A 23,165-nucleotide genomic window follows, 5' to 3' on the forward strand; every position below is an offset into this window, starting at 1 on the left:
ACCTCTTACCCCTTGTCCCCCAGTGGCACAGAGGGGTTCTTAAAAATACTTTTGCTGTATTTCCAGTAGTGGGAGGGAGGAAGCAGGACCTTGTCTTAAAAAAGTCAAAAAGCATTTCTATCTGTATATTCTGTGACAAGCAGAGACTGAGCAGGTGTCCTGTTTTCTTCCCTCAGTACAGACAGGGTCTCATACTTGCCAGGCTGCTCTCGGTTCTTGGTCCCCAATCCTCCATCAGTGTCCTGAAAAGCAGGAACTGTAAGTGAGCACCATCAGGCCCAACAAGTCTCCTCCCCCTCCTTCCCTCCTCCCCTCCCTTCCATCAGATGCTTAAATCCCACAGTTTATTAAATCAATTTAAAGCACAAACAATGGGAATCTGGGTGGCTCAACACACTTGGGCTGCGTCTCTGCAAGAGGACAGCTGTGTGGGTGTGAATGTCTGAACTTGCCATGCTCTGTCACCTGCTGCAGCAGCTCTTCCCCACGACGACATTAAGACGACAGGGCTGGGTTTGAGCAAGGCGGACACCACACCGAAGGTGTCCGGGGCAGTTGACACATCCCTGTTCTATCTAGCTCCATGGCTAGCTTCTCGCTGCTGCTCTGCAAGCCATTTCTTATGTGTGTTTTTGTAGAATTTGAAAGCCTCTTTATTTAGATACTTAAATAGCCTTAATTATACTAGTAAACTGAGCAAATTGATGTACTTTAGGTTAGGAGGGTTCTTTTGAAAATCAGCTAAAGCCATTAAAAAAACATTTTCATTTAAAGAGAGTTTATGGATGCTAACATATAGTTCTGTTTTTTAGTTTTTGAAGATCTGTAGAAACCTGAAGGATATACTTTTATCAAAAGTAGCCCACGTGGAGAATGCTGTAATGCCAGTTTTTAAAAGATGTAATTATGCTCAGCATTCCAGCTGGAATCATTGTCTCTGATTCTGCCATTTGGGGAGATAATAATGCAGTGGTGGGGAGGAATGGGGAGAAACAGGAAAAGTAATATTCTTGCATTTTAAACAAATTGAAAACAATACTTTTTGTCTTAAGAGCAACACCCTTATTATCTGGTTGTCCTAATGGAAATTATGCTGGAGTAGCGGAGGCCATGCCTCTTGACTTAGAACATTCATCAGAACCACCGTAGATGATTATAGGTAGGATTTAAAAACTTTTTTTTTTTTGAGACAAGTGTCTTGCTGTATAGCCCGGACTAGCCTTGCATTTGAGATCCTCCTGCCTCTGCCTTCTGAGTGCAGGGATCACATGGTGCATCGTGTGCCCAGGGCCTTGGATCATCTTTAATGTTAACGTTTTAATGACACGGAGGACAAAAGGTAAGATTTACATCATCAAGTGTAAATACTTGGGATGACCACTTTGAGTTTTCAGCAGTTAAAACAAAGGAATAGTTTTGAGTATAACATCAATGTGCAGGTGGGTTTCTCATAGTTTGTATGTTTGTATGCTTGTATGTTTGCTTTTGAGACAGGTAGTTCAGGCTAGTTTGAACTCATTGTGTAGCTAAGGATAACCTTGAATTTCTGATCTATTTACCTCCCTCAAGTGCTAGGGACTATAGATTCCTTTACCATGCACAGCTTGAGTTTTAGAAATAACTTTAGAGCCAGGCATGATTGTGAGCCCTTTTAATCCTGGCACCCAGGCACAGAGGCAGGCAGATCTCTGTGAGTTGGAGGCCAGCCTGGCCTACAGAGTGAGTTCCTGGCCAGCTTGGTGATCTACAGAGTGAATTCCAGGCCACCCTGGTCTACAGTGTGAATTCCAGGCAAGCAAAGACTACAGTGACACTTTGTTTCAAATTTCTGAAGAAAGAGATTAAGAAAACACTAGGAAAATGGAAAGACACCTGTGTTCACAGATTGGTAGAATTAATATTGTGAAACAACCTTCTTACCAAAAGTAATTTACAGATCAATTAATACCCATAGCATTCTTTCCTGGCATAGAAAAAGACCCCAAAATTCATATGGAACCAGAAAAGACCCTGGCTAGACAAAGCAACCCTGATCGCAAAGAACAGTGCTGGGGGATTGCCATTCCATTCTTCAAGATATGTCAAGAGAGCTGCAGCCATAAAACAACATGGCGCTGGCACAAAAACAGACATGTAGATGAACGGAGTAAAGTAGAAGAGCCAAACCCGAGTACATGTGACTACAGCCATCTAATACCCGAAAAGAGGCCAAAAACATGCACCGGAGAAAAGAAAGCACCTTTAACAAATGGGCTGGGACAAGTTGATGTTCACACGCTGAAAAGTGAAATCAGAAGCTGTGTCTATCTCTCCACACAAAGGTCAACCCCAAGTGGATAAAAAAAACACACTGTGAAGCCTGAAACACTAAAATTGCTAGAAGAAACCAGACAGTGCCCTAAGAGATGCCCTAAGAAGTGGAGAAGGGACTTCCTGAGGAGGACTCCATTTGCTGGGGGTCGGGGGTGGGGGGATGAAAGGTTGATTGTGGAAGGCAGAGCTAGCTGCAGTTTCATGGAGGAAGCAGCCGGAGTTCAGTCCCACAAGACACCTCCTGCTTTCTCTCTAAGAAGAAGTGGGAGCCATTGTCTGAAAGTGAGTGGGGAAGTGTAGGTTAGCTTCAAGGGAGCTGAGAAGGTTCCAGAGAACCACTGAAGAGGGAGAGACTGTCTCCAAGTTCTTGAATGCATCATTGATAGGATGGTATAGAGTTCATTTGTGGAGATAGGAACTGGACCCTCAGACTTGTGTGTGCTAGGCTATTGCTCTATTGCTGAGCTAGCTACAACCCAGGGTTGTCCAGATTGTTTTGGAGTTATTTTTATTTTCTGTGCGTGTTTTCTCTGTCTGTCTATTTATCACACAGTGTCTATATGTGAGGAGGCCAGAAAAGGGTGTTGACCCCCCCAAAAAAAATAGAATAAATAGGTGGTTTTGAGCTGTCATGTGGGTGCTGGGGACCAAACCAGTCCTCTGCAAGAGGTGTAAATGCTCTTAACCACTGAGTCATCTCTCCAGTCCCCCAATTCCGCCATGCAATTTTTAAATGTTTTTTATAGTAATTTTTTTTTTTTTTTTTTTTGGTTTTTGTGTGGCTTTGTGCCTTTTCTGGATCTCGCTCTGTAGACCAGACTTGTCTCAAACTCACAAAGATCTGCCTGCCTCTGCCTCCCAAGTGCTGGGATTAAAGGTGTGCACCCGGAGTAATTCTTTTTTTTTTATTATTAGCTGTTATTATTTGTATGTTATCATAGGTAGGTGTGTATAGAAAAACATGACATGTGTAGGGGTCAGGTCAGTCAAAGTCTAGCAGTCCACTGGAGGGCCATGTTTCCTGAGGAGAAGGGAGGCCTGTTGTATGTGACATCATTTGAGGGGACCGCGAGAGGGCTCAGCGGTTATGTCTGCTTGCTACCATGCTGGATGACATGACATGACTCAGGACTCACATGATGGACCGGGACAACAGACCTCAACATATATGCTATGATATGCACATGCCCGTCCCCCAAACACGTATAAATTAATAGCTGCAATACAAATTTAAATATCATTTAGATTCACTGTGTTTAACCTTGATTGGTAAAAGGTATTCAGCTTTTTATTTTAATTTAATTTAATTTATATTTTTGATACAGTGTCTCACCAAGTCACTGGGTGTCCTGGAACCATGTAGACCTTGCTGGCCTCAAATTCAAAGAGATCAGCCTGCCCTTAGTGCTGGGATTAAAGGTGTGTACCACCACGCCCAGCCTGGTATCTAGGTTTTAAATGAAGTAGTCAAAAGTTATTTGTTTTGTTTATCAACTTTTTTGGTGATGCTGGGGATTAAACTGAGGGCCATTCCCATTCTACCACGTTGCTACAGCTCATCTCTTAGTGGTTTTTTTTTTTTTTTTTGAGACAAGGTTTCACTGTGTAGCCCAGGCTAGCTTTGAATTCAAGATCCTTTTATTTTCTATTATCAGCTTGATACAGTACAAATTCTTATCCTAACATTGAAATATTTCACTGAAGCTTACCCAGTGATTGGGTAAAACCAAAAATTATTATTAGCCATAGTCATCCTAGGGTCCTTCCTGTTAGATGGCCTCCCTGGTTCTGTGGGTTGCAGTCTGATTGTTCTTTGCTTTATATCTAGTATCCACTTATGAGTGAGTACATACCATGTTTGTCCTTCTGAGTCTGGGTTACTTCACTCAGGATGGTATTTTCTAGTTCCTTCCCATTGCCTGCAAACCTCATGATGTCATTGTTTTTCTCTTCTGAGTAGTATTCCATTGTGTACATGTACCACATTTTCTTAATCCATTCTTCAGTTGACGGGCATCTAGGTTGTTTCCAGGTTCTGGCTGTTACGAATAATGCTGCTATGAACATAGTTGAACATGTGTCTTTGTGGTATGGTTGAGCATCCCTTGGGTAGATGCCCAAGAGTGGTATAGCTGGGTCTTGGAACTCAGGATCCTTTTGCTTGAGCCTCCCAAGCGCTAGGATGGCTGTGCACACCTAGCAGTGTGTCTTTACCATTTAGGTACAGTGCATCGCCTGGCAGGGTGGTACAGGCTCCCAGTACCCGCACTTAGAGCCAGAGGCAGGCAGATCTTTGTGATTTTAAGGCCAGCCTAGTCTACATCGAGAGTTCCAGGCCAGCTACATAGTGAGACTCTGTCTCAAAAAGCAAAGCATACCTTCCTCTAAAAACTCATCAAAGCCCAAATTCCATTTAATTTAAGGAGAGAAGTAGGAAGTGAATATGATCAAAATATGTGATATTAATTTTTCAAAGAATTAATAAAATATATTTTAAAAGATACAAAGCAATGTAGCGTAACTTGTACATGTAACATACAAAAATCTGACAGCATTCTCTTTCTAAAATATATTGGATTGTTGAATAGGAAAGAAAAAAGCAGGCAGACCCGTGAATGATCCTTCCTTCCTGTTTAAGGACTGAACGCGGAGTCCTGGCCTGAGCTCTTGTCCGACCGTCGTCCCATCGAGTTTTTCTAACTTGAGCTTTGTTTACTTAGTGTATATTGTTTGCATCCTATGAACAATACCAGAGGAAAACTATCCCAGGCATGGTGGCTCATGTCTTTAATCCTAAAATTGGAGATCTTTAGGGCTTTGAGGTCAGCCTGGTTCCAGGCCAGCCAAGGCTATGCAGATAAGGCTACATTGTCTCAAAAGAGAAGACAAAAAACCAGCCACAGCAAAAAAATGATTTGTGCAGGATGTGTTTATCACCTCCAGTTAACTAACACAGAATGTTGCTGTCAAAGACATGCAGAATGTACTTAGAAACCATAGGTTTTATATTAGGTTTCAAACTTGACATTGTTTTAAAATTGTTTAAGAGGGTAATGCTTGCCACCCCCTCTAGTTACACAATCTTTCACATAAAAAAGAAAGAAAGAAAACCTAAGAGATGTTGGTAGGAGTGGAAATCTGTTTTCAGCTGAGAATTAGGAACAGTGATTTCCAGGGACCAGGAAGCTATGCAGATGTTGGAATGAGGCGCAGAAGATCTCCTTGCCTGGTCTGTACCAGGGTGTGGCCCATAGCGGGAGGTGAATTCAGCCCGTGGGCTATAGAACAGAGGCAAGAGCATTATGGATTGGATTCCAAGTGGAGCTTTCAGATTTTGCCTTTTAAATCACAGGTGTGGTTACATAGACCAGGCATCCTCCTGCCTCAGCCTCCTGAGTGCTGGGATTATAGGTGTCTGTCACCATGCTGGCCATCTTAACTACTTTTAGTTACACAGCTCAGTGGCAGTAAATGCTGACGTAATTCTGTGTGTTAGTCCTACATGTTACACAGACCGAACTCTGTATCCCCAACAGCAACTCCTCACCACTGCTCTGCCCTGGCAACCATATTTTCTACTTCTCTTCTTTTTTTCTTTTTTTTTTTTTTCAGTTTCAAAAATCAATTCCTTCCATTTTATTGACAGACTCCATTCCCGAGCTGCTCATTTTTAATCTCGGAATCTAACTTGCGTTTATATGATTTTTGGTTACTCTGAGTACCTCATATAAGGGTCATAAGTATTTTGTCTTTGTGTGACTAGCTTATTTTACTAATGCAGTGTCCTCAAGATTTTTCTGTGCCGTAGTCTATTAAAAAAAACCAACCTTCCTTTTAAAGACTGTACAATATTTTGGCTTTGCAGACTTTCACACCAAGTTTTTTTTTCTCTGTTTATTGTATATAATCCCCCCTCAATGTCCCATATATAGCACAGCTGGGAACTTTATGTGTATTATTATACGTAATTCTTTTCATGATAGAAAATTTGTAATCTGTTTTTAATTTGCAGCTTTTTTCAAGGAACAAACCTCCAAAGGGCCTGTATGTTTATGGAGACGTAGGTAAGTGTTGAATAAGTCCTGGGGGGGCAGAAGCTTCCAAAGGTTTCACTCAGGGACAGCAACTTCCATGTCCACCTCAGTCCCAAAGCACAGGAGAACTGGCTGAGGAGTGTGAAGTGGGAGGGAGGGCCGTGACCTCAGCCTTCCCCCTTGCTTCTCCTAGGCTGTGGCTGTAACTTAAGGCAGAACCAGGTATCATGTGAGAGTGTAAATGCTTTATTATGCATGAGGTGAAGTGAGATGGCCCTCGGGAAGTTGTCTGTGGCTGACTTCACAGCCAGGATCTCGTGACAGTGCTGTTTGTCTCTGCGAACTTCTTTTTAAAATCAAGCCTATGCTTTTTGACTTTTTAGTTTCCACACAGATTTCTATTGATAATCTAACCCCTTGGAGTAATGACCTGGTTGTCATTATTCTCTCCTGTCCCCACCCCAGCCCCCACACAGGGTCTCTCTGTGTTCCCTGCGCTGGTGTCCCTTTTGTAGACCTGCACCCTCCTGCCTCAGCAGCCCCGCCCACCCTGTAGTCTCCTTTAAATCAGTTAGTAGATGCGGTTGGGGTGTTAGCCGCAGTACTTCCTTGATCTCCTAGTTCTGTCCATGGGGTGGACTTGCCTGTCCTTAGCTACTAGGCTAGTTGTGAGGGTTTTGTTTTGTTTTTTTGTTTTTTGTTTTTTCGAGACAGGATTTCTCTGTGTAGCTTTGCGCCTTTCCTGGATCTCACTCTGTAGCCAGGATGGCCTCGAACTCACAGAGATCCACCTGCCTCTACCTCCCAAGTGCTGGGATTAAAGGCGTGCATCACCAGCGCCTGGTTGTGAGTTTTGAGATGAGGTTTTCATTTACAGCAGGTGCTCGGCTGTGTTCTGTGTCTGCGTCGGGCTCTGCTCACAGCCTCCTTCTAGCCAGCTTGTGTTCTTTGGCAGAGCGTTGTACTTCCTATACTTCCACTTCCAAGTTCCATCATTGCAAAAACCTGTTCCTTGTTGTTCCTGTTACCTTAACCACTTACCTTTAAATGGAGATGGTTAGTAGAGACTTCTGCAAAAGGGCTTAAAAACAAGACTGGTTAAAGTTGCTCCCAGGGGCTGGAGAGATGGCTCAGGGGTTAAGATCACTGGCTGCTCTTCTGGGTTTTCCTAGGCAGGTTCAATTCCCAGCACCCACATGGTATCCCACAACTGTCTGTCCAGTTCCAGGGGACCTGCCATCCTCACACAGATCTACATGCAGGCAAAACACCAATGCACATAAAATAAATAATTTTTAAAAAGTTGCTTCCTGGCCGGGCGGTGGTGGTGCACGCCTTTAATCCCAGCACTCGGGAGGCAGAGGCAGGCGGATCTCTGTGAGTTCGAGGCCAGCCTGGTCTACCAAGTGAGTTCCAGAAAAGGCGCAAAGCTACACAGAGAAACCCTGTCTCGAAAAACCAAAAAAAAAAAAAAAAAAAGTTGCTTCCATAGTCTAACTAACTGAATGGAGATACAGCATGAATAATGCATCTGAGTCCTTGAAAACAAAAAACAACTAGCCACAAATGAGGTGTAGACCTGCAGCCCAACACTCAGGAGGAGAATGAGCTTGAGGTTAGCCTGGGCGATGTTGTAAGGCCTTGTCTCAAATACAACAGAACAATGAGGAGAAAGAGGGAGAGGGGAGAGAGGCAGGGAGAGGGGGGACAGAAGGGAGGGAGAGGGGGAGAGAGAGACAGAGAGAGAGAAAGAGAGAGAGGGGGTGGAGGGAGAGAGGGAGAGAGAAGTACCTGGGATGTCCAGTACAGGCTGGCTACATGCTGTTGGTTAAAATACTTTTATAACACAAAGGGGAAGAGAGACAAACCTTGAACTAGGAAGTGAGATGACTTCTGGTGGCTAGAATCAGTTTAGAGTACTCAGAAAAGGGGGACTAAGAAGTCAAGTTCTCATTTTGGGGGCTCTTGGCTAGAATAGCCTGAGAATGCCACCCCAGAGTCTTATTCTTTACCATCCCATTCCCAGGAAAGCAGTTTCCTGGAAAGGAGGGTACCCGCTTCCTCGCACCCCTTGCTACCCTCCGTTTCTCCACTGCCTTGTGCTCGTGGGTTGAGATGAGGGACTTGGGTCCACCCTATATCCAGGGAACCATCCCAGGGTTGGTATTTGAACTGGTGGATTATCATTGTAGTCCAACCTTCAAGAGAACTGTTCTCACTAATAGTCTTTAGCTCATCACAGTCAGGGGCTGAAAGCTCTATGGTGATGTTTTGTGGCTTCACCCTTGGCATGTAGCTGGCCCTGTCGCTAGCTCTTGACCAGAAGGCTAAAACCCAGTTCTCACCTCAGAGAGAAGAAGAGATCATTTATTCTGGAGCTAATTGAGCAGCCGGACCTGGAAACACAGATTCAGGGCCCCAAACAGCACACTGCACTGTAGAAGTGCTTACACCACGTTCCTGTAGTCACAGAACAAAGGAAGCTGTGGATCAAATACAGCGGTGCGTCCACAGGTTACAGCCAAGCAAGACAGCCGCTGTGGGTTTGAATAATACCTGCTAACATGCTTAGGTTTTGGGTTAGTGGTCTGCTAATACGTTTAAAGTTTTCACAGTCACGGGATGTTAGGTCAGACACAAGTATGGGCAATGGATGGCTTTCAGAGGGACTGAAAACAGCCGAGATAATTTGGCTCAGTTTTGTAACATTTAACTCTCTCTTAGTTGAGTCATTTGGCCTTGTAGACTCTTGAACACAGGCGCAGGGTTCCCTCCATCCCACCTCCCCTTTCATCCTCAGGGTTAATGATTTATCTAGACTATTCCAGAGAGTGGAGGTGAGCTCTTGCTGTTCTTCCAGTCCCCACCCGCAGCAGCCTGGCCCGTTCTAGGCTCACACTGAGCTCTAGAAGTTAGCAGAGGTTAGAGCGCAGTTGTGGGGCTTGGAGGGGTGGGGAAGACACCACTTCCTGCTTTGTCTGCAGCAGAAAGCTGGGTGAAGGCACCTCCAGGGGTGGTCTCCAGTTATCTGACTTCCTAACTCAGGGCTTGACTGTCAGACCTCAAAGCTTTGGGTTTTTCAAGTTAATCCCTGGCAATACTCCTCTCTTGAGAAAATACCAGGTTCAATTTACAATTCTGACAGACAAAATCAAATTGTGAACATGGTAGAATTTAGTGTCCAGCCCCTTACACTTTTTCCCCAAGGTCCTCCCTTGTTCTCCACACCACTGGACAGATGTTTATGGAGCATCTGCCCAGTGCCAGGCAGTGTGTTGCTTTTGGAGATGGAGTGGATGGACAGACCAGCCATTGCCCACTCAAAGTTTATTCCTAAGTCCAACCTCTCCCCATTTTCTTCAGCCTTCAAGTGCCGGGAGAACTGTTCTCCTTTATGCCCCAATTGTGACTACTCCAGGCCCCTCACAGAAAGGGACTCCTCCGATAATCGGGCCTTTCATGTCTGGGTTATTTTACTTAGCCAAATATCTTCCAGATTCATCTATATTGTCCTACACATCAGAGTTTCCCCCTAGACTCATTGTTTTCACGGTCTTCCTATTTTCAGTATAGTTTAAAATAGACTTTATTAGTTTGAAGTGAGATAATTTGAAGACTGTATCATGAATAAACTAAAAAATAGTTTTGCAGGGGCAAAAAAAAAAAAAAGTCCAGTCACACAGAATTTTCCTCCTTTAAAGGCTGAATAGTGTTCCATCACATGAATATAGCACAGGCTGCTATCCACTTATCTGCTAGTGGGTGTTGGAGTCAGTCTGTCTTCCGTTGTTGTGACTAATGCTACTATGAACATTGATGTAAAGCTCTTGGTTTGCATCCCCACTTTCTGTTATTTTATATACCCCAAAGCGGGGTTGCTGGACAGTGGCTGTATTGTGTTTACTTTGGGGCCTACCACACTGTTGCCATGCGGTGGAGTGTGCCGTTGTCTTGCCTGGCTGCAAGCAGAACCCAGGAGCTGGGTCTTCATTTTGCTGTTGTTTTGGGTTTTGAGATGGGGTCTTATTAAATCTGAGCTGGCCTCAAACTCAGTGTGTAGCTGAGACTGTCCTTGGCATTCTGGGCTTGTAGGAGTGTGTGCCACAATGCCTTGTGGTTGAGTACTGTTGTGCTCTGGGCCGTCCAAAGGCTCCTCAGACACCTGTCTGGAGCCAAGGATGAGGTGGAATTGAAATCAGAGACTGAGATATCTACCAGAAAAATGCTCTTAGGTCAACTCATAAAAATGTGTGCAGATTCCAGCCCTTGCTTTGTGTTTCCTCTGTATTGTTTAGTTGAGATAGGGATTAGTTGTGGGATTTTTTTTTTTTTTTTCAGTATTTTCAGTGATTTAGCTTTTGGTTTATTGATTTCTTCACTTTATTATTTCCTTTCTTACATTTCCTTTGGGTTTCATTTGCTGCCTTTTCTGATTTTGTAGAATAGGATAAGTTCCTATTGATTTTAAAGTATTGCTTTTTAATATAAGCATTTGAAGTTATAAAATTACCTCTAAGAGTTACTTTGGCAGGGCTCATCAAATGTCGATATGTCTTTGACTTTCCATTTTGTTTGAAGCAGGATAGAAAGACAAAATTATGAGGGTGTGGGAAGGGAAAGGAGTCACCCTGGAGTCTGATCAAAGTCTCTGCCAGTTGAGGATCAAGAGTTCCAATACTACCAGGTGGTGGTGGCGCATGCCTTTAATCCCAGCATTCTGGAGGTAGGGGTAGGTGGATCTCTGTGAGTTCGAGGCAGAGCGAGATCCAGGATAGGCACCAAAACTACACAGAGTAACCCTGTCTCGAAACAAACAAACAAACAAACAAACAGTTCCAACACAATTAACATTGGCTATATAGACTGCCTACATAAAGACATTCCTTGCAATATAAGGACATTTGAATAAGAATGCTGGCTTGGGGATTTAGCTCAGTGGTAGAGCACTTGCCTAGCAAGCGCAAGGCCCTGGGTTCGATCCTCAGCTAAAAAAAAAAAACCAAACCAAACCAAAACAAAACAAAAACAAAACTCACAAAAAACCAAAAGAATGCTAAGATAGCAGAGAGCCATGTTTAAGGCCTGAACATATGTATCCTTTAGTGTGATCCTGTTCACATATTTTCTCCTATTAATTTTAGTTCACAATTAATGTCTTATGCAATTCCTGTGATCTGAAGTGTTACTTTGTCTGCTGTATTCCTGGTGACTCTGTGATCTAATTTAAAATTCTTGGGGACCCTTTAAAGACAACTTGAAACTCCACCAAATCCTATATATGGCTAATTATAAAGATAAGGAAATGAGACTCTCCTCTGGGAAGCCAATGCCCATTCTTTCTCATACCTGTCTCATTCTTTCTCTGAGTACCTCTTTCTTTTAATCCTTGTGTCTAATCTGTGTTTAAAATGAACTGCAGCTCTGCTTTATCCTGGTTCATCCTGAAAGTCCTTTCTGTGGCAATATCAAGGATCCTACTTCACCTAAGGGGAGGTCTAGAAAGAATTCAAGCTGCTGTGGGAGGTAATGTGGGGCTGCATGGGTTACTTATCTACATGTTGATAAATTTCTAAATATCTGATTGATTTTTTAGTTGATTTTATTGTGGTCCCAGAAAATTATTTGTATGATTCAATTACTTTCCTTTCATATTTTAGAAGACTGACTATGATTTAGGGCTGAATGTTGTGGGATAGAATATTTGTTTAACTATGTAAAGATGTGTTGCTTTTGTTTATGCTGCATTTGTTTAACTATATAAAGTAAAGATGTGTTGCTGTTTGGCATTGCCTCCCTAAGGCACCTGATTGGTCTAAATAAAAAGATGAATGAACAATAGTTAGGCAGAGGAGGGATAGGTGGGGCTGGCGAGCAGAGAGTAAAGAAGAGCTGGTCAGCCAGTTGGAGATCAGCCAGCCAGACTGGAGGAAGCAGGAAAGCAGGAAGGACAGTGTGTAGATGAGGTAAATGAGTCTCAGGGTAGCACATAGATGAATAGAAATGAGTTAATTTAAGTTAAAAAAAGAAAAGCTAGCTAGAAATGAGTCTAAGTTAAGGCTGAGCATTCATAATTAATAGTAAGTCTCTGTGTCGTGATTTGGGGAATGATGGTCCAAGAAAGCCTGCAACATTTGGCGCCCAACATGGGGCATGTATTTCTATGTAGGGCCTGAGAAAGCTGGAAAAAAAAAAAGAAAAAGAAAAAAGAAAAAATGATAGGGCTTTTTAGTAGTCCAGTCCTCATAGCTTAGTATACAGAGGTGCAGCTCTTCCATACAGTGAGCACTTGAGCAGCCGGCACATTAAATAGAAGAAACAACAAGCTAAGTAAAAATGCCTGCCACAGTATGGGCACCAACTTCCTAGATCTGGGTAGTTAAATGCAGTTCCCGGTTAAACTCAGCGCCCAGTTAAATGCAGCTCTTGGCCAAGCCTTGGGCATAAAACTTGGCTCTCTTGGACCCAAGCTGGGCAGAGCCAGCACCAGCCCAAAGCTGCACTAAGGTTTGGCTCAAGGGCCAGAGAACAATACAGGTGCACAGTGACGCAGGTCCAGACCAAAAACCCTCTAACCAGGTTACAGGTGTTTAAAAATGTGTGTAGGTGCTTCAGAAAGAAAAGAAAATGGGATAGACACAGGAAAACAATAGTTTAAAAATGATAAAGTCTTTAAAGAGAGAGAGTAAAGTAATATACAGGGAAAAAGTTATGTAAAGATGGGAAATGGGAGTCTGGATCTAGTATGGTGTTGTGTTGACTTTGAATTTTTTTAATGCTGATGAATGAACAACAGCTGCTGAGAGGCATAGGACTGAAAAGGGACTGCTGGATTAAACCAGCCTAGATACTTTAGGGATGTCTTAACTTGAAAATGGAATTCAGAAAATGTATTGCACTGGGGGAGAGGTTATATACTTTTGTTTTCACAGGAAACAAAAGGTTGTGGATTCCTTCAAAGTTAATAGAGATCAGGTTTGATTGGGGAGACCCCCTGAAAATCTTGGCCACAGACATAAAGATATAAACCAAGAAAACCTACCAGACATGTGACATGTGTACTGATCCCTTTGCATGGGAACAGTTCTGATACAGGACAACAAATGTTACAACTAGTTTTTCCAAGACTTGACCAGTATCTGAATTTTTTTCAGGGGCTCCTGGGGATGCTATCACCCTCAGACAATAGGAAGTAGTCTAGAGAACACAATGCCCTCATTCTCAAGAGGAGGGGTGGGTGGTTTTTGGTCATTCAGTGGGTTATGGATGTTTGTTATCATTTGTGAGGGATATAGGAATATAGGATAAAAAGACAACTATTAACCTCAAATATTGTACATTGGTATGGATTTTGATATATTGATACAAATTAAAGTTATTTTTGTTATACAGTATATATATTTCCACTCTTGTTTGGAATATTGTGCTTATGTAGCTCATTTAAAAATGTAATTTATACTTAATAAATGCATGTTAGTAGTTGTTCATCTATAATAATCAAACTTGTAATCATATTAAATATGTTTTCAAGGTTAAACAGATATATTTTAGATAGATACATGATCTTCAAATGCTTCAGAGACATACAGAATGTGGCATTTAAGATGTTTAATAACTTAAGGCTTTTCATGACAGCAAGACACATCTGCTCCTGGCAGCACCAATCTACTTTATAAAAGGGTGATGGGCATTGAAGAACCTCCATATGGAGTTTGCTTTCTTTGTGGCAAAGCTAGCCATTTGGGCAAGAAACTATCCTTGCCTTGACTGCTGGCAATATACCATTGAAACTAGACATGCAGGACACAAAAATTCCTGCTTCATAGAAAAGTCTGTCAGATATTCTAGGCCTGTAGACCAAAGAGGGTTGCTTCAATGTTACTGAAGACCCTTGGGTGACTGTCCAGGCAGCCAGCTGTCTGTCACTTCTATAGTTTTGGAAGTGGCTTACACTGCACTGCTTGTTTATTTGGGTAATAGTATATCTTTCAGGGGTCTTTGATGAAATTGATGACTAGATAGTTATAGTTACAGTTTTCCTTAGTGATGATACAAAACTTTGGACTCACCAAGATAGGATAAATAATGAAATATTTTCTCTGAATTGCCAAATACAAATAGACTAGATACTGTAAATGTAACTCTTACTTGATAATTGTTCTTTGTTGTTGTTGTTTTTGTTTTTTTTTCTGGAGCTAAGGACCAAACTCAGGGCCTTGTGCTTGCTAGGCAAGCACTCTACTACTGAGCTATATCCCCAACCCCTAATAATTGTTCTTATTGTATATAGTTTTACTATGTTAAAGTTAAAATCTTTCCTTTTTATTTAGACAAAAAGGGGGGAAGTGTTGTGGAATAGAATATTTGTTAACTATGTAAAGATCTGTTGCTGTTTGACCTTGCCTGCCTAAGGCACCTGATTGGTCTAATAAAAAGCTGAATGAACAATAGCTAAGCAGAGGAGGGCTAGATGGGGCTGGCAGGCAGAGAGAAAAGAAAAGCTGGCCAGCCAGCCAAGGACCAGCCAGCCAGACTGGAGGAAGCAGGAAACAGGATGGACAGTGTGTAGATGAGGTAAATGAGTCTCAGGGCAGCACATAGATTAATCGCAATGGGTTAATTTAAATTAAAAAAAGAAAAGCTAGTTAGAAACAAGTCTAGGTTAAGGCCAAGCATTCATAATTAATAGTAAGTCCCCGTGTTATGACTTGGGGACTGGTGGCCTGAGAAAGCCTGCTACAGTTGAATATTTCATGTGTATGTGAAAACACTAATCACTTATTGCTGTGCATAATGGTCTGTACCTCAATTTTTTCAAATGTTATAGAAATCTGTATCCTCACTGCTTTTTCCTTTGTCTTTTCCCAAGAAAGGACTGTTGATAGCTCCCACACTAATTGTGGATTAGGCTATTTCCCCTTTTAGTTTCATTTACTATACTGTGAGGTTCCATGAGTAGGCACATACATATTTAGTATTGTTATTCTTCTTTCCTTTCTTCCTTTGATACAGGCGGGCTCCTATGGGCTGGGATTCCAGATGTGGGCCCCAGTGCCCCCTTGCTGTTCTACTTCTTGATGTATCAAACATTTTATTGCAGAGTGTAATAAAATTGCTAAATTATCTTTAGCAATATTCCTGATTCCTTGTCCAGTGTGTCTGATATTCATATGATTACTGCAGCTTTCTTAGGTTGAGTATTTGTGGAGCAGATCTCAATTTTTATCTTTTTTTTTTTTTTTTTGGAGCTAAGGATTGAACCCAGGGCCTTGTGCTTGCTAGGCAAGTGCTCTACCATTGAGCTAAATCCCCAACCCCAGTTTTTACTTTTATTTTTTATTTTTTTGAGATTTAATTAACATTATGTGCTTGGGTGTCCTGCCTGCATGTGTCATCATATGATGTGTTTGTAATTCCTAAGACCAGAAGAGGGCATCGGGTCCCTTGGGACTGATGATAGTGAGCTGCCATGTGGTGCTGAGAATCGAACCAGGGTCCTCTGGAAGAACGGCCAGTGCTCTTAACGGCTGGGTCATCTCTGAAGCCCTCAGTTTTTACTTTTACCGTATGTGTTTGGGTATCATAAAGAGAGTCTATAGTTTTCATTTGGGTATCATGAAGAGAGTCTATAGTTTTTACTTTTTGTTTATTTATCTCGGCCTTTTTATTAGATTATGTGGTCCAGTTGGTTTGATCGGTATGTTAGGGCAGAAGCCTACCATCTTACATTTGTGTTCTGTTTCCCTTCTGGGTCCTTCTTAGGTATCACCCACCCCACCCTTTGTTGTTCTTGTTTGAAGATGGGGTTTCATGTAGCCCAGGCTGGCCTCTAGCTCCTTATGTAGCCTGAGCTGGCCTTGATTCTCCTGCCTCAAGCTCTCAAGGGCTAGGGTTACCGGCCTGTGTCACTATACCCATCTTGTTCTTTGTAGTAGTTGTTGTTTTTATTGTAAAAATTACTTTATTACTTAATAATTTGTTTTAGTTTGTGTGTACATGTGTCATGATGTGTATGTGGAAGTCAGAGAACAGCTTAGGGGTGTTTCTTCTCTTCTTCCACTGTGAGGGACCTGGGGGTTAAACTCTGGTTGCCAAGTGTGGTGTGTGTGTCCTCAGCTGCTGACTGGCCTACCTGCTGTGGTGTGTGTGTGTGTGTGTGTGTGTGTGTGTGTGTGTGTGTGTGTGTGTCCTCAGCTGCTGACTGGCCTACCTGTTCTGTTCTTAGTTTCTAAAGACTGTTTGTGTATTCTAACTTATTCAGATGGTTAGTATTTTAGTATCTTTTGTGTTTTTATTTTATTTATTCTATCTTGTGATTGTGTAGAACATTTCTATTGTACTACAGTCTTCTTACGTGCTCTCCCAGCATGTGACTCTAAGCTACCAGTGTTCATGTATAGCCATGTAACAGTATTTTCTATTTCTCTCACTTACCTAAGAATAACATCTGTGCTGATATTGCCTACAACTCACTTACATACTATTAACCCTGTGGCACATCACTTTCCCAATCTGTTTTACGTCTTCCTGAGGCTGATTCCAGGATTATTTTTGGTACTGTTCCTGTTGTGCCTGAGCACCTGTAGTGGCGCCGTATCCATGTGGACATTCAGTAAATATATTGATTAAGAGAATAAGGATATTTATTGTATGTAAGTAAGATTTTGAAAGTCATATGGTTGAAAATTATGTAACTTAGTATTCACTTATTTATTTATTTATTTGAAATGTGTTTTGCTATGTAACTCAGGCTAGCTTCCAGCTCACATGATGACCTTGCTCCATTTTAAGCCCATTTAACAGAGAGTTCACACAAATATCAAGTTCAAGTACATGTTCTTCACATTTTTGGTTAGATAATTGAAGAGCTTTGCTGGACCAGGGTTAGATGCAGTAGAATTCGAAACTTTGCTGCTCTCCTTCTTTTGGTAAATGTAGTGAGTGAGAATCTGCTGTTGCTTATTCCAGCCAGAAGTAGTGTACTGAAGATTTTGCAAAGAGTCACTTTTCAATTTAAGTGGACCTTTTAGTGCAAATTCTGACTGGGGATTGCATTTTCACACACAAAAAGATCTGGCATTGAAATGGCATGGGCTTGGGTGTCAGAGTCCAGCTCTGACCTGTCGAAGGGTTCTTGCGGGGAGGAGAGAGGATTGAGGAAGCATTAGATAGAAATATAAGTGGAGATGAAGAGAAAGACAGAGACCGAGGATAGCTTCGGGAGGGCCCTGGGTCAATACCCAGCCTCTTCGAGATTTATTCTAATGGGCTTTCTAAACAATGTCAAGGGGAGAGGCCAAAGGCCTCCCTTTTAAGATCAAAGCACAATGTGCAGCCGAGTATAGACTCTTCAAACACCTGGTAACCATGCCCATGACCAAATTGTCCCATTTCAGCCCTGCTGGGAAAAGCAAGCTCAGATTCTCTGTCCTTGAGTAAGGTCTTACTAGAGAGCCTCTGTGGGCCCCCACACTTGGAGGCTGAAGAGTTGCCTCAGGGGTTAAGAGCATTTGTTGCTCTTGCAGAGGATCTGGGTTAAATTCCCAGAACCCACATGATGGCTCACACTATCAGTAACTCCAGTCACAGGAAGAATCTAATACCCTCTTCTAGCCTCCCAGGGTACTGCATGCATGTGCTTTACAGACATACATGCAGGCAAAACCAGTACATACATAAAATTTAAAAAAAAAAAAAAAAGGCTGGAGAGATGGCTCAGAGGTTAAGAGCACTGACTGCTCTTTCAGAGGTCCTGAGTTCAATTCCCAGCAAGCACATGGTGGCTCACAACCATCTGTAATGAGATCTGGTGCCCTCTTCTGGCCTGCAGTCATACACGCTATATACATAATAAATAAATAAATAAAATCTTAAAAAAAAATAAAATAGAGAAAGAACATCATGGGCTTAATATCTCCTGGAGTAGAAAAAAGCCCAAAGATAAGTCTGTATCTTCCCATTTGCTAAACTGCCTTTGAATTTTAGTAATTGCATCATTTGATTTGGTGTGAGTACGTGTTGGGGTGTGTGTGTATGTGTTTGGGGTTTGGAGGTGGGGAGAAGATTGGAGACAGGACCCTTACTGCAGGTTTGGCTTGCTGCTGGGTGCTGGGGTGTGCACTAAGTGTGGGTACTGCTGCAGTCCTGCAGGTACTAGGTTCCGGGTGCCAGGTTTTCTGCAAGAGAGGAACACTGTGCTTTTCTGTGCTCAGGTGACTGACATTCAGCTGCTAGTGCAGTTGTAGCGAGTAACATTTTCAAGTGTTGGAAAGTAAATAATTTAATTCTAACGATTGATTGTCAGAGTTTCTCAAGTAGGGCTCATTTTGAAAAGCACATTCTCAGCTCTAAATAGGACAAAGTGTTATAATTGGCCATTTTCCTCTGTATTCATTCCTTAACTTTTCACCTCTTTAAAAAATTATTTGGCCAGGCGGTGGTGGCACAAGCCTTTAATCCCAGCACTCGGGAGGCAGAGCCAGGCGGATCTCTGTGAGTTTGAGGCCAGCCTAGTCTACAGAGTGAGATCTAGGACAGCTTCCAATGCTACACAGAGAAACCCTGTCTCGAAAAACAACAAAAACAGAAACAAATTATTTATATCTGTTTTTGTTATGTGTGCCTATGATATATATGTATGCAGGGTGGTGTGGGGGATGGGATTACATGCCAGTTGGCAGACTTATATGGCATGTACTTCATCTGCTGAGCCCTCCTGCCCACTGGCCACCTTCTCTTGATATTCTTACTTTAATTTCTGAATTTCCCATAGTTCCTAATGTTTAGTAATGCCAATAGATTAATTTATTCTAGTGTCTTTTTAGACAGAAAGACGGAAGGACGGCCTAGAAATCATGCCAGGTTATGAGCATACCTCTCAATGTTGACTAAAAGGTAGGATTATGATGAAAAAGGGAACATCAATCTTTTAAAGCCAGTTCAGCAGGAAAAGTAAGCGCCTCCTCCAGCCTAGTGGAGCAGCAGCCTCTGGCTTCCCAGCGAAGAGCTCAGTCTCATTATCTCAAAGCTAATGATCAATCATCAGTGTAATCAGCACACGCCGTTTAATGGTATTCTTAATTTTTTTTATTTTTATTTTTAAGGTACAGGGAAAACAATGGTGATGGACATGTTTTATGCTTATGTGGAAATGAAGAGGAAAAAACGGGTCCATTTTCATGGCTTCATGCTAGATGTGCACAGAAGTAAGTGACCCCAAGCAGCCAGTGACTTTTCAGTGTGATAACTACAAAATCATTTTCCTCTTCAGTGATCCAATATGTATAAGCTGTAAAAAATTAAGACTTTTGCTTGAAGTAAGATTTTCTTTGGTATCTTTTGCTTTGCGGTATATGGAAAACGAGAATGCATCTCGAGGTAGTTCTTAAGAACAGTTCAGTGCTCAGCAATTAGAGCACAGAGGCAACACCTGTCTTAGGAAGTTTTTGACTAGGTTCCTACTGTGTTACCTGTCTTGTATGTGCTCAATCTGTATTTGCAGGTAGATTGCATAGCTCTCTTTAGAGGCCTTTTGTTTTTGTTTTGTTTTATATGTTCGTTTATCTATCTGTCTATCTATCTATCTATCTATCTATCTATCTATCTATCTATCTATCTATCTATCTATCTATCTATCTTTCTATTTATCTGAGGCAGGGTTTCTCTGTGTAGCCCTGGCTGTCCTGGAACTTAGTCTGTAGACCAGGCTGGCCTTGAACTCAGATATCTGCCTCCCTGTGTCTCAGAGCTGGGATTAAAGGCATGTGCCACCACACCAGGTTTCTTGTTTATTTTTTGAGATGGCCTGATGTAATTCCTGATCCTTCTGCATCATCTCCCCCTGGTGGGATTCACGTGTTTTATCTATCTCTTGGTGTTTGTAGATTATTTCATTTCCTGCATGGTTTGCTTGGCATCTGTACCTCCCTAGAACAGGAACATTGCTTTTCCCCTAGGACATTCAGTATTTAGTGTAGATATCGTGAATAAGCAGGAATGGTCTGGATGTTGTGGGTTGGCCACAAGAGAACGTACTGACTAGATATGCAAGACAAGGTATGTACTTCACAAGCTGATGTCCCCCTCTCCTCTCATCACTTAAACCCAGGACCAATTCCAGTTTGCTGATGCATCTAGCTGCCTCTCGCTGTTGTCCGTAAAGTGATTCAACAAGACAGGCGACCTTGAGTTGCCTTACAGTTTTAATATTTGAATAACTTGTTTGGAAGTGGAGAAATGCAACACCTTTCAATAATCAAATTGTGATGACTGAACTCCGTTGCATGTGGAGTTTAAATTTAATGTTTATGTCTAAGTTAAGTTTCACTCAGGGATAAAAAAACATGTCTAGTTCCTTAAAATTTTCTATTAATATAATATTTTGTCTGTTTCATTTTGTATATCCAAGGAATACATCGCCTTAAACAGAGCTTGCCAAAAAGGAAGGCAGGATTCATGACTAAGTCATATGACCCGATTGCTCCCATAGCTGAAGAAATCAGCCAAGAAGCTTGTCTTCTATGTTTTGATGAATTTCAGGTAAAGTGGGGATTTTCCTTTTTTGTTAGATTTAGATTTATTTTTATTATTTTAAATTATGTGTATGTGTGTGTGCATGTGCACACACATGGGGTTGTGTATGTGTGTATGGGTGCTCACCAAGGCCGGAGGCATTGGGGGGTCCCCTGGAATTGTATTTACAGGTGGTTGGGAGCTGCCTGGGTTCAGGGCACTGGACTCAGTGTTCTACAAGAACACCAGGCACTCTGCACCTCTGGGCTTCGCTCCAGCCCCAAGTGGAGATTTTTCAAAGCTATAGAATGGCATGTTGAATGAAGTGTGAGCATTTCATTTTTCTCCTGGTGTTTTCATTATTTTATGAATTGATTTCACATATTCTCTGTTATTGCTTCAATTTTGCTGTCTTGTTTAGGTTTCACAAGCCATGGCCTACTCAGGATAACTTGGCTCCTGCTTTTGTGTGGCCCCTGAGGAAAGATTTCTGGGGCACAGTGCTTTTAGATCTATTTTATTATTCACTCCTCTGTAAGTGTGTGTGTCTGTGCATCTATGCGCACCTGCAGATGATGCTCCTGGAGACCAGCAGAGGGCGACAGACCCTTGGAGTTGTAGTTAGAGGTAGTTGTGGTGCTGGGAGTTGAATGTGTGTCCTCTGCAAGAGCAAGAGCTCTTAGCCACTCAGCCATCCCACCAGCCCTGGGTGAATGTTTAAGTGGTAGCAAGAGGAAGAAGAAGGATGAGGACACGGAGGAGGAGGAGGAAGAAGAAGAAGAAAGAGAAGAAGGAAAAAGAACAGAGAGTCTATGTGGTGTGGAAAGCCTGAAATACTAACTTATTGTAAGAGAAATTTGCTGACTTATAAGTTACAGTAAATGTCATGTGTTTTCCTTCTATAGCAGATATCATACAGTTGTAAAACAGTGTGCCTACAGGGTTTATGTGCACCATGTGTATGCAGTGGTCACCAAGGCCAGAGGACACCAGATCCTCTGAAACTGGAGTTATAGGATCTTCTCATTCAAACCACCACACGATCTTAAAGGATCTCGCCTGCTAACACATGCAATAGAGGTGTGCGCATCACTGTCCTCATCTGCACTTGGTTTGATAGTTATCCCAGTTGCCTGATTTCTTATCACAGGATCTTTTCTGTTCTACCGCTAATTAGACGATGCCTGTCTATAAGTAGCTCATCTACAAGCTTGTCAGAAACCTTGGACCTGTTTCTTATGAATTTGATCTATTTGGGGAAACACTTGTATAGGGGACCCCGTTAGACCAGAGCACCTCTTTGTCTCTATCTGTTCAGGCACTACTTATTTAGGTACTGTATTTCCAAATGAAAGTCTTTCAAGTACATTTCATTTTTCATAAATTGGAACCTTTGATGGTTGAGGTGTTGCCTCAAGGCATCTTTCCCATTGTCCCAGTGAAGATTTGAAGTTTCTCTTTAATGATACTCTCTCCTAAAAAGTTGCAGTTTTATACACATCTTGTTTGCAACCTTATTTATTTCTCTATTTTGAGACAGGGTCACTGGGTAGCTCAGGCTGGCCTCAGACTCACAGGGACTCCATCTGCACACTGGCCTGATGAGTACTGGGATTAAAGGCGTGCATACCACAGCTGGCCATTTATTTATTTATGATTTTATTTATTGTACTTTATCTGTTTAGATACTTTGTCTGCATGTATGTCTGTGCACCACATGCATGCTAGGTGCCCTCAGAGGCAGAAGAGGGTGTCAGTCCCCTGGAACTGGAGTTAAAGATCACTGTGAGCTGTCTTGTGGGTGCTGGGACTCAAACCCAGGTCCTCTGGAAGAGCAGCCTGTGCTCACCACTGAGCCATCTCGCTAGTCTTCATTTTTTTTTTTTTAATTTTTAAAGATTTATTTTATATATTTACCTGGCAGGGGAGATACTATGATCATGAAGGTGGTTTTCCCAGGGCGAGGCTTATCCATTGTACTCCAGATGTGCTGACCCCTGCGATTTCCCCAAAAAGAAAAAAAAAAGATTTATTTTATTTTAACTGTATGAGTGCTTGTTTACCTGCATATAGGTAAGTCCACTGCAAGAGGGCCTGGTGCTTGCAGAGGGCACCAGATGTCCGGGAACTGCAGTTATGCATGGTTGTGAGCTGCCATGTGGGTGGTGGGAACCAAACCTGGGTCCTCTTAGTTTCTCAGTCATCTATCCAGCCCCCGTCCACAGCTTTAAATACTCCATGTTCTTTCTTTGCTTCCCTGAACTTCATTCTTCTTTTGTAATCTGCCTCCTCTGTCTTTGCTTTGATTTC

The 23,165-nt window shown here is 42.2% G+C and overlaps 1 protein-coding gene and 1 non-coding gene across 5 annotated transcripts in view; both read left to right on the forward strand.

The window, feature by feature from the left end:
- Positions 1–23,165, forward strand: part of Afg1l (AFG1 like ATPase) — a 166,300-nt gene that overhangs the window by 32,888 nt on the left and 110,247 nt on the right. For 2 of the 4 annotated variants that reach the window (XM_036169287.1, XM_036169290.1), the window contains exons 3-5: positions 6,326–6,377; positions 19,448–19,549; positions 20,752–20,882. The exons of 1 other annotated variant lie outside the window; for it this stretch is intronic. In XM_036169287.1, coding sequence (XP_036025180.1) covers positions 6,326–6,377; positions 19,448–19,549; positions 20,752–20,882 — 285 coding nt within the window. The remainder of the gene's footprint in view (positions 1–6,325; positions 6,378–19,447; positions 19,550–20,751; positions 20,883–23,165) is intronic. One more of the 4 variants, XM_036169289.1, reaches the window with a different exon arrangement.
- Positions 22,765–22,925, forward strand: LOC118570731. Its single transcript, XR_004943227.1, has one exon. It is a non-coding gene; the product is annotated as a U1 spliceosomal RNA (small nuclear RNA).

The sequence above is a fragment of the Onychomys torridus genome, chromosome 19 (genome assembly GCF_903995425.1).
Source record: "Onychomys torridus chromosome 19, mOncTor1.1, whole genome shotgun sequence".
NCBI lineage: Eukaryota > Metazoa > Chordata > Mammalia > Rodentia > Cricetidae > Onychomys > Onychomys torridus.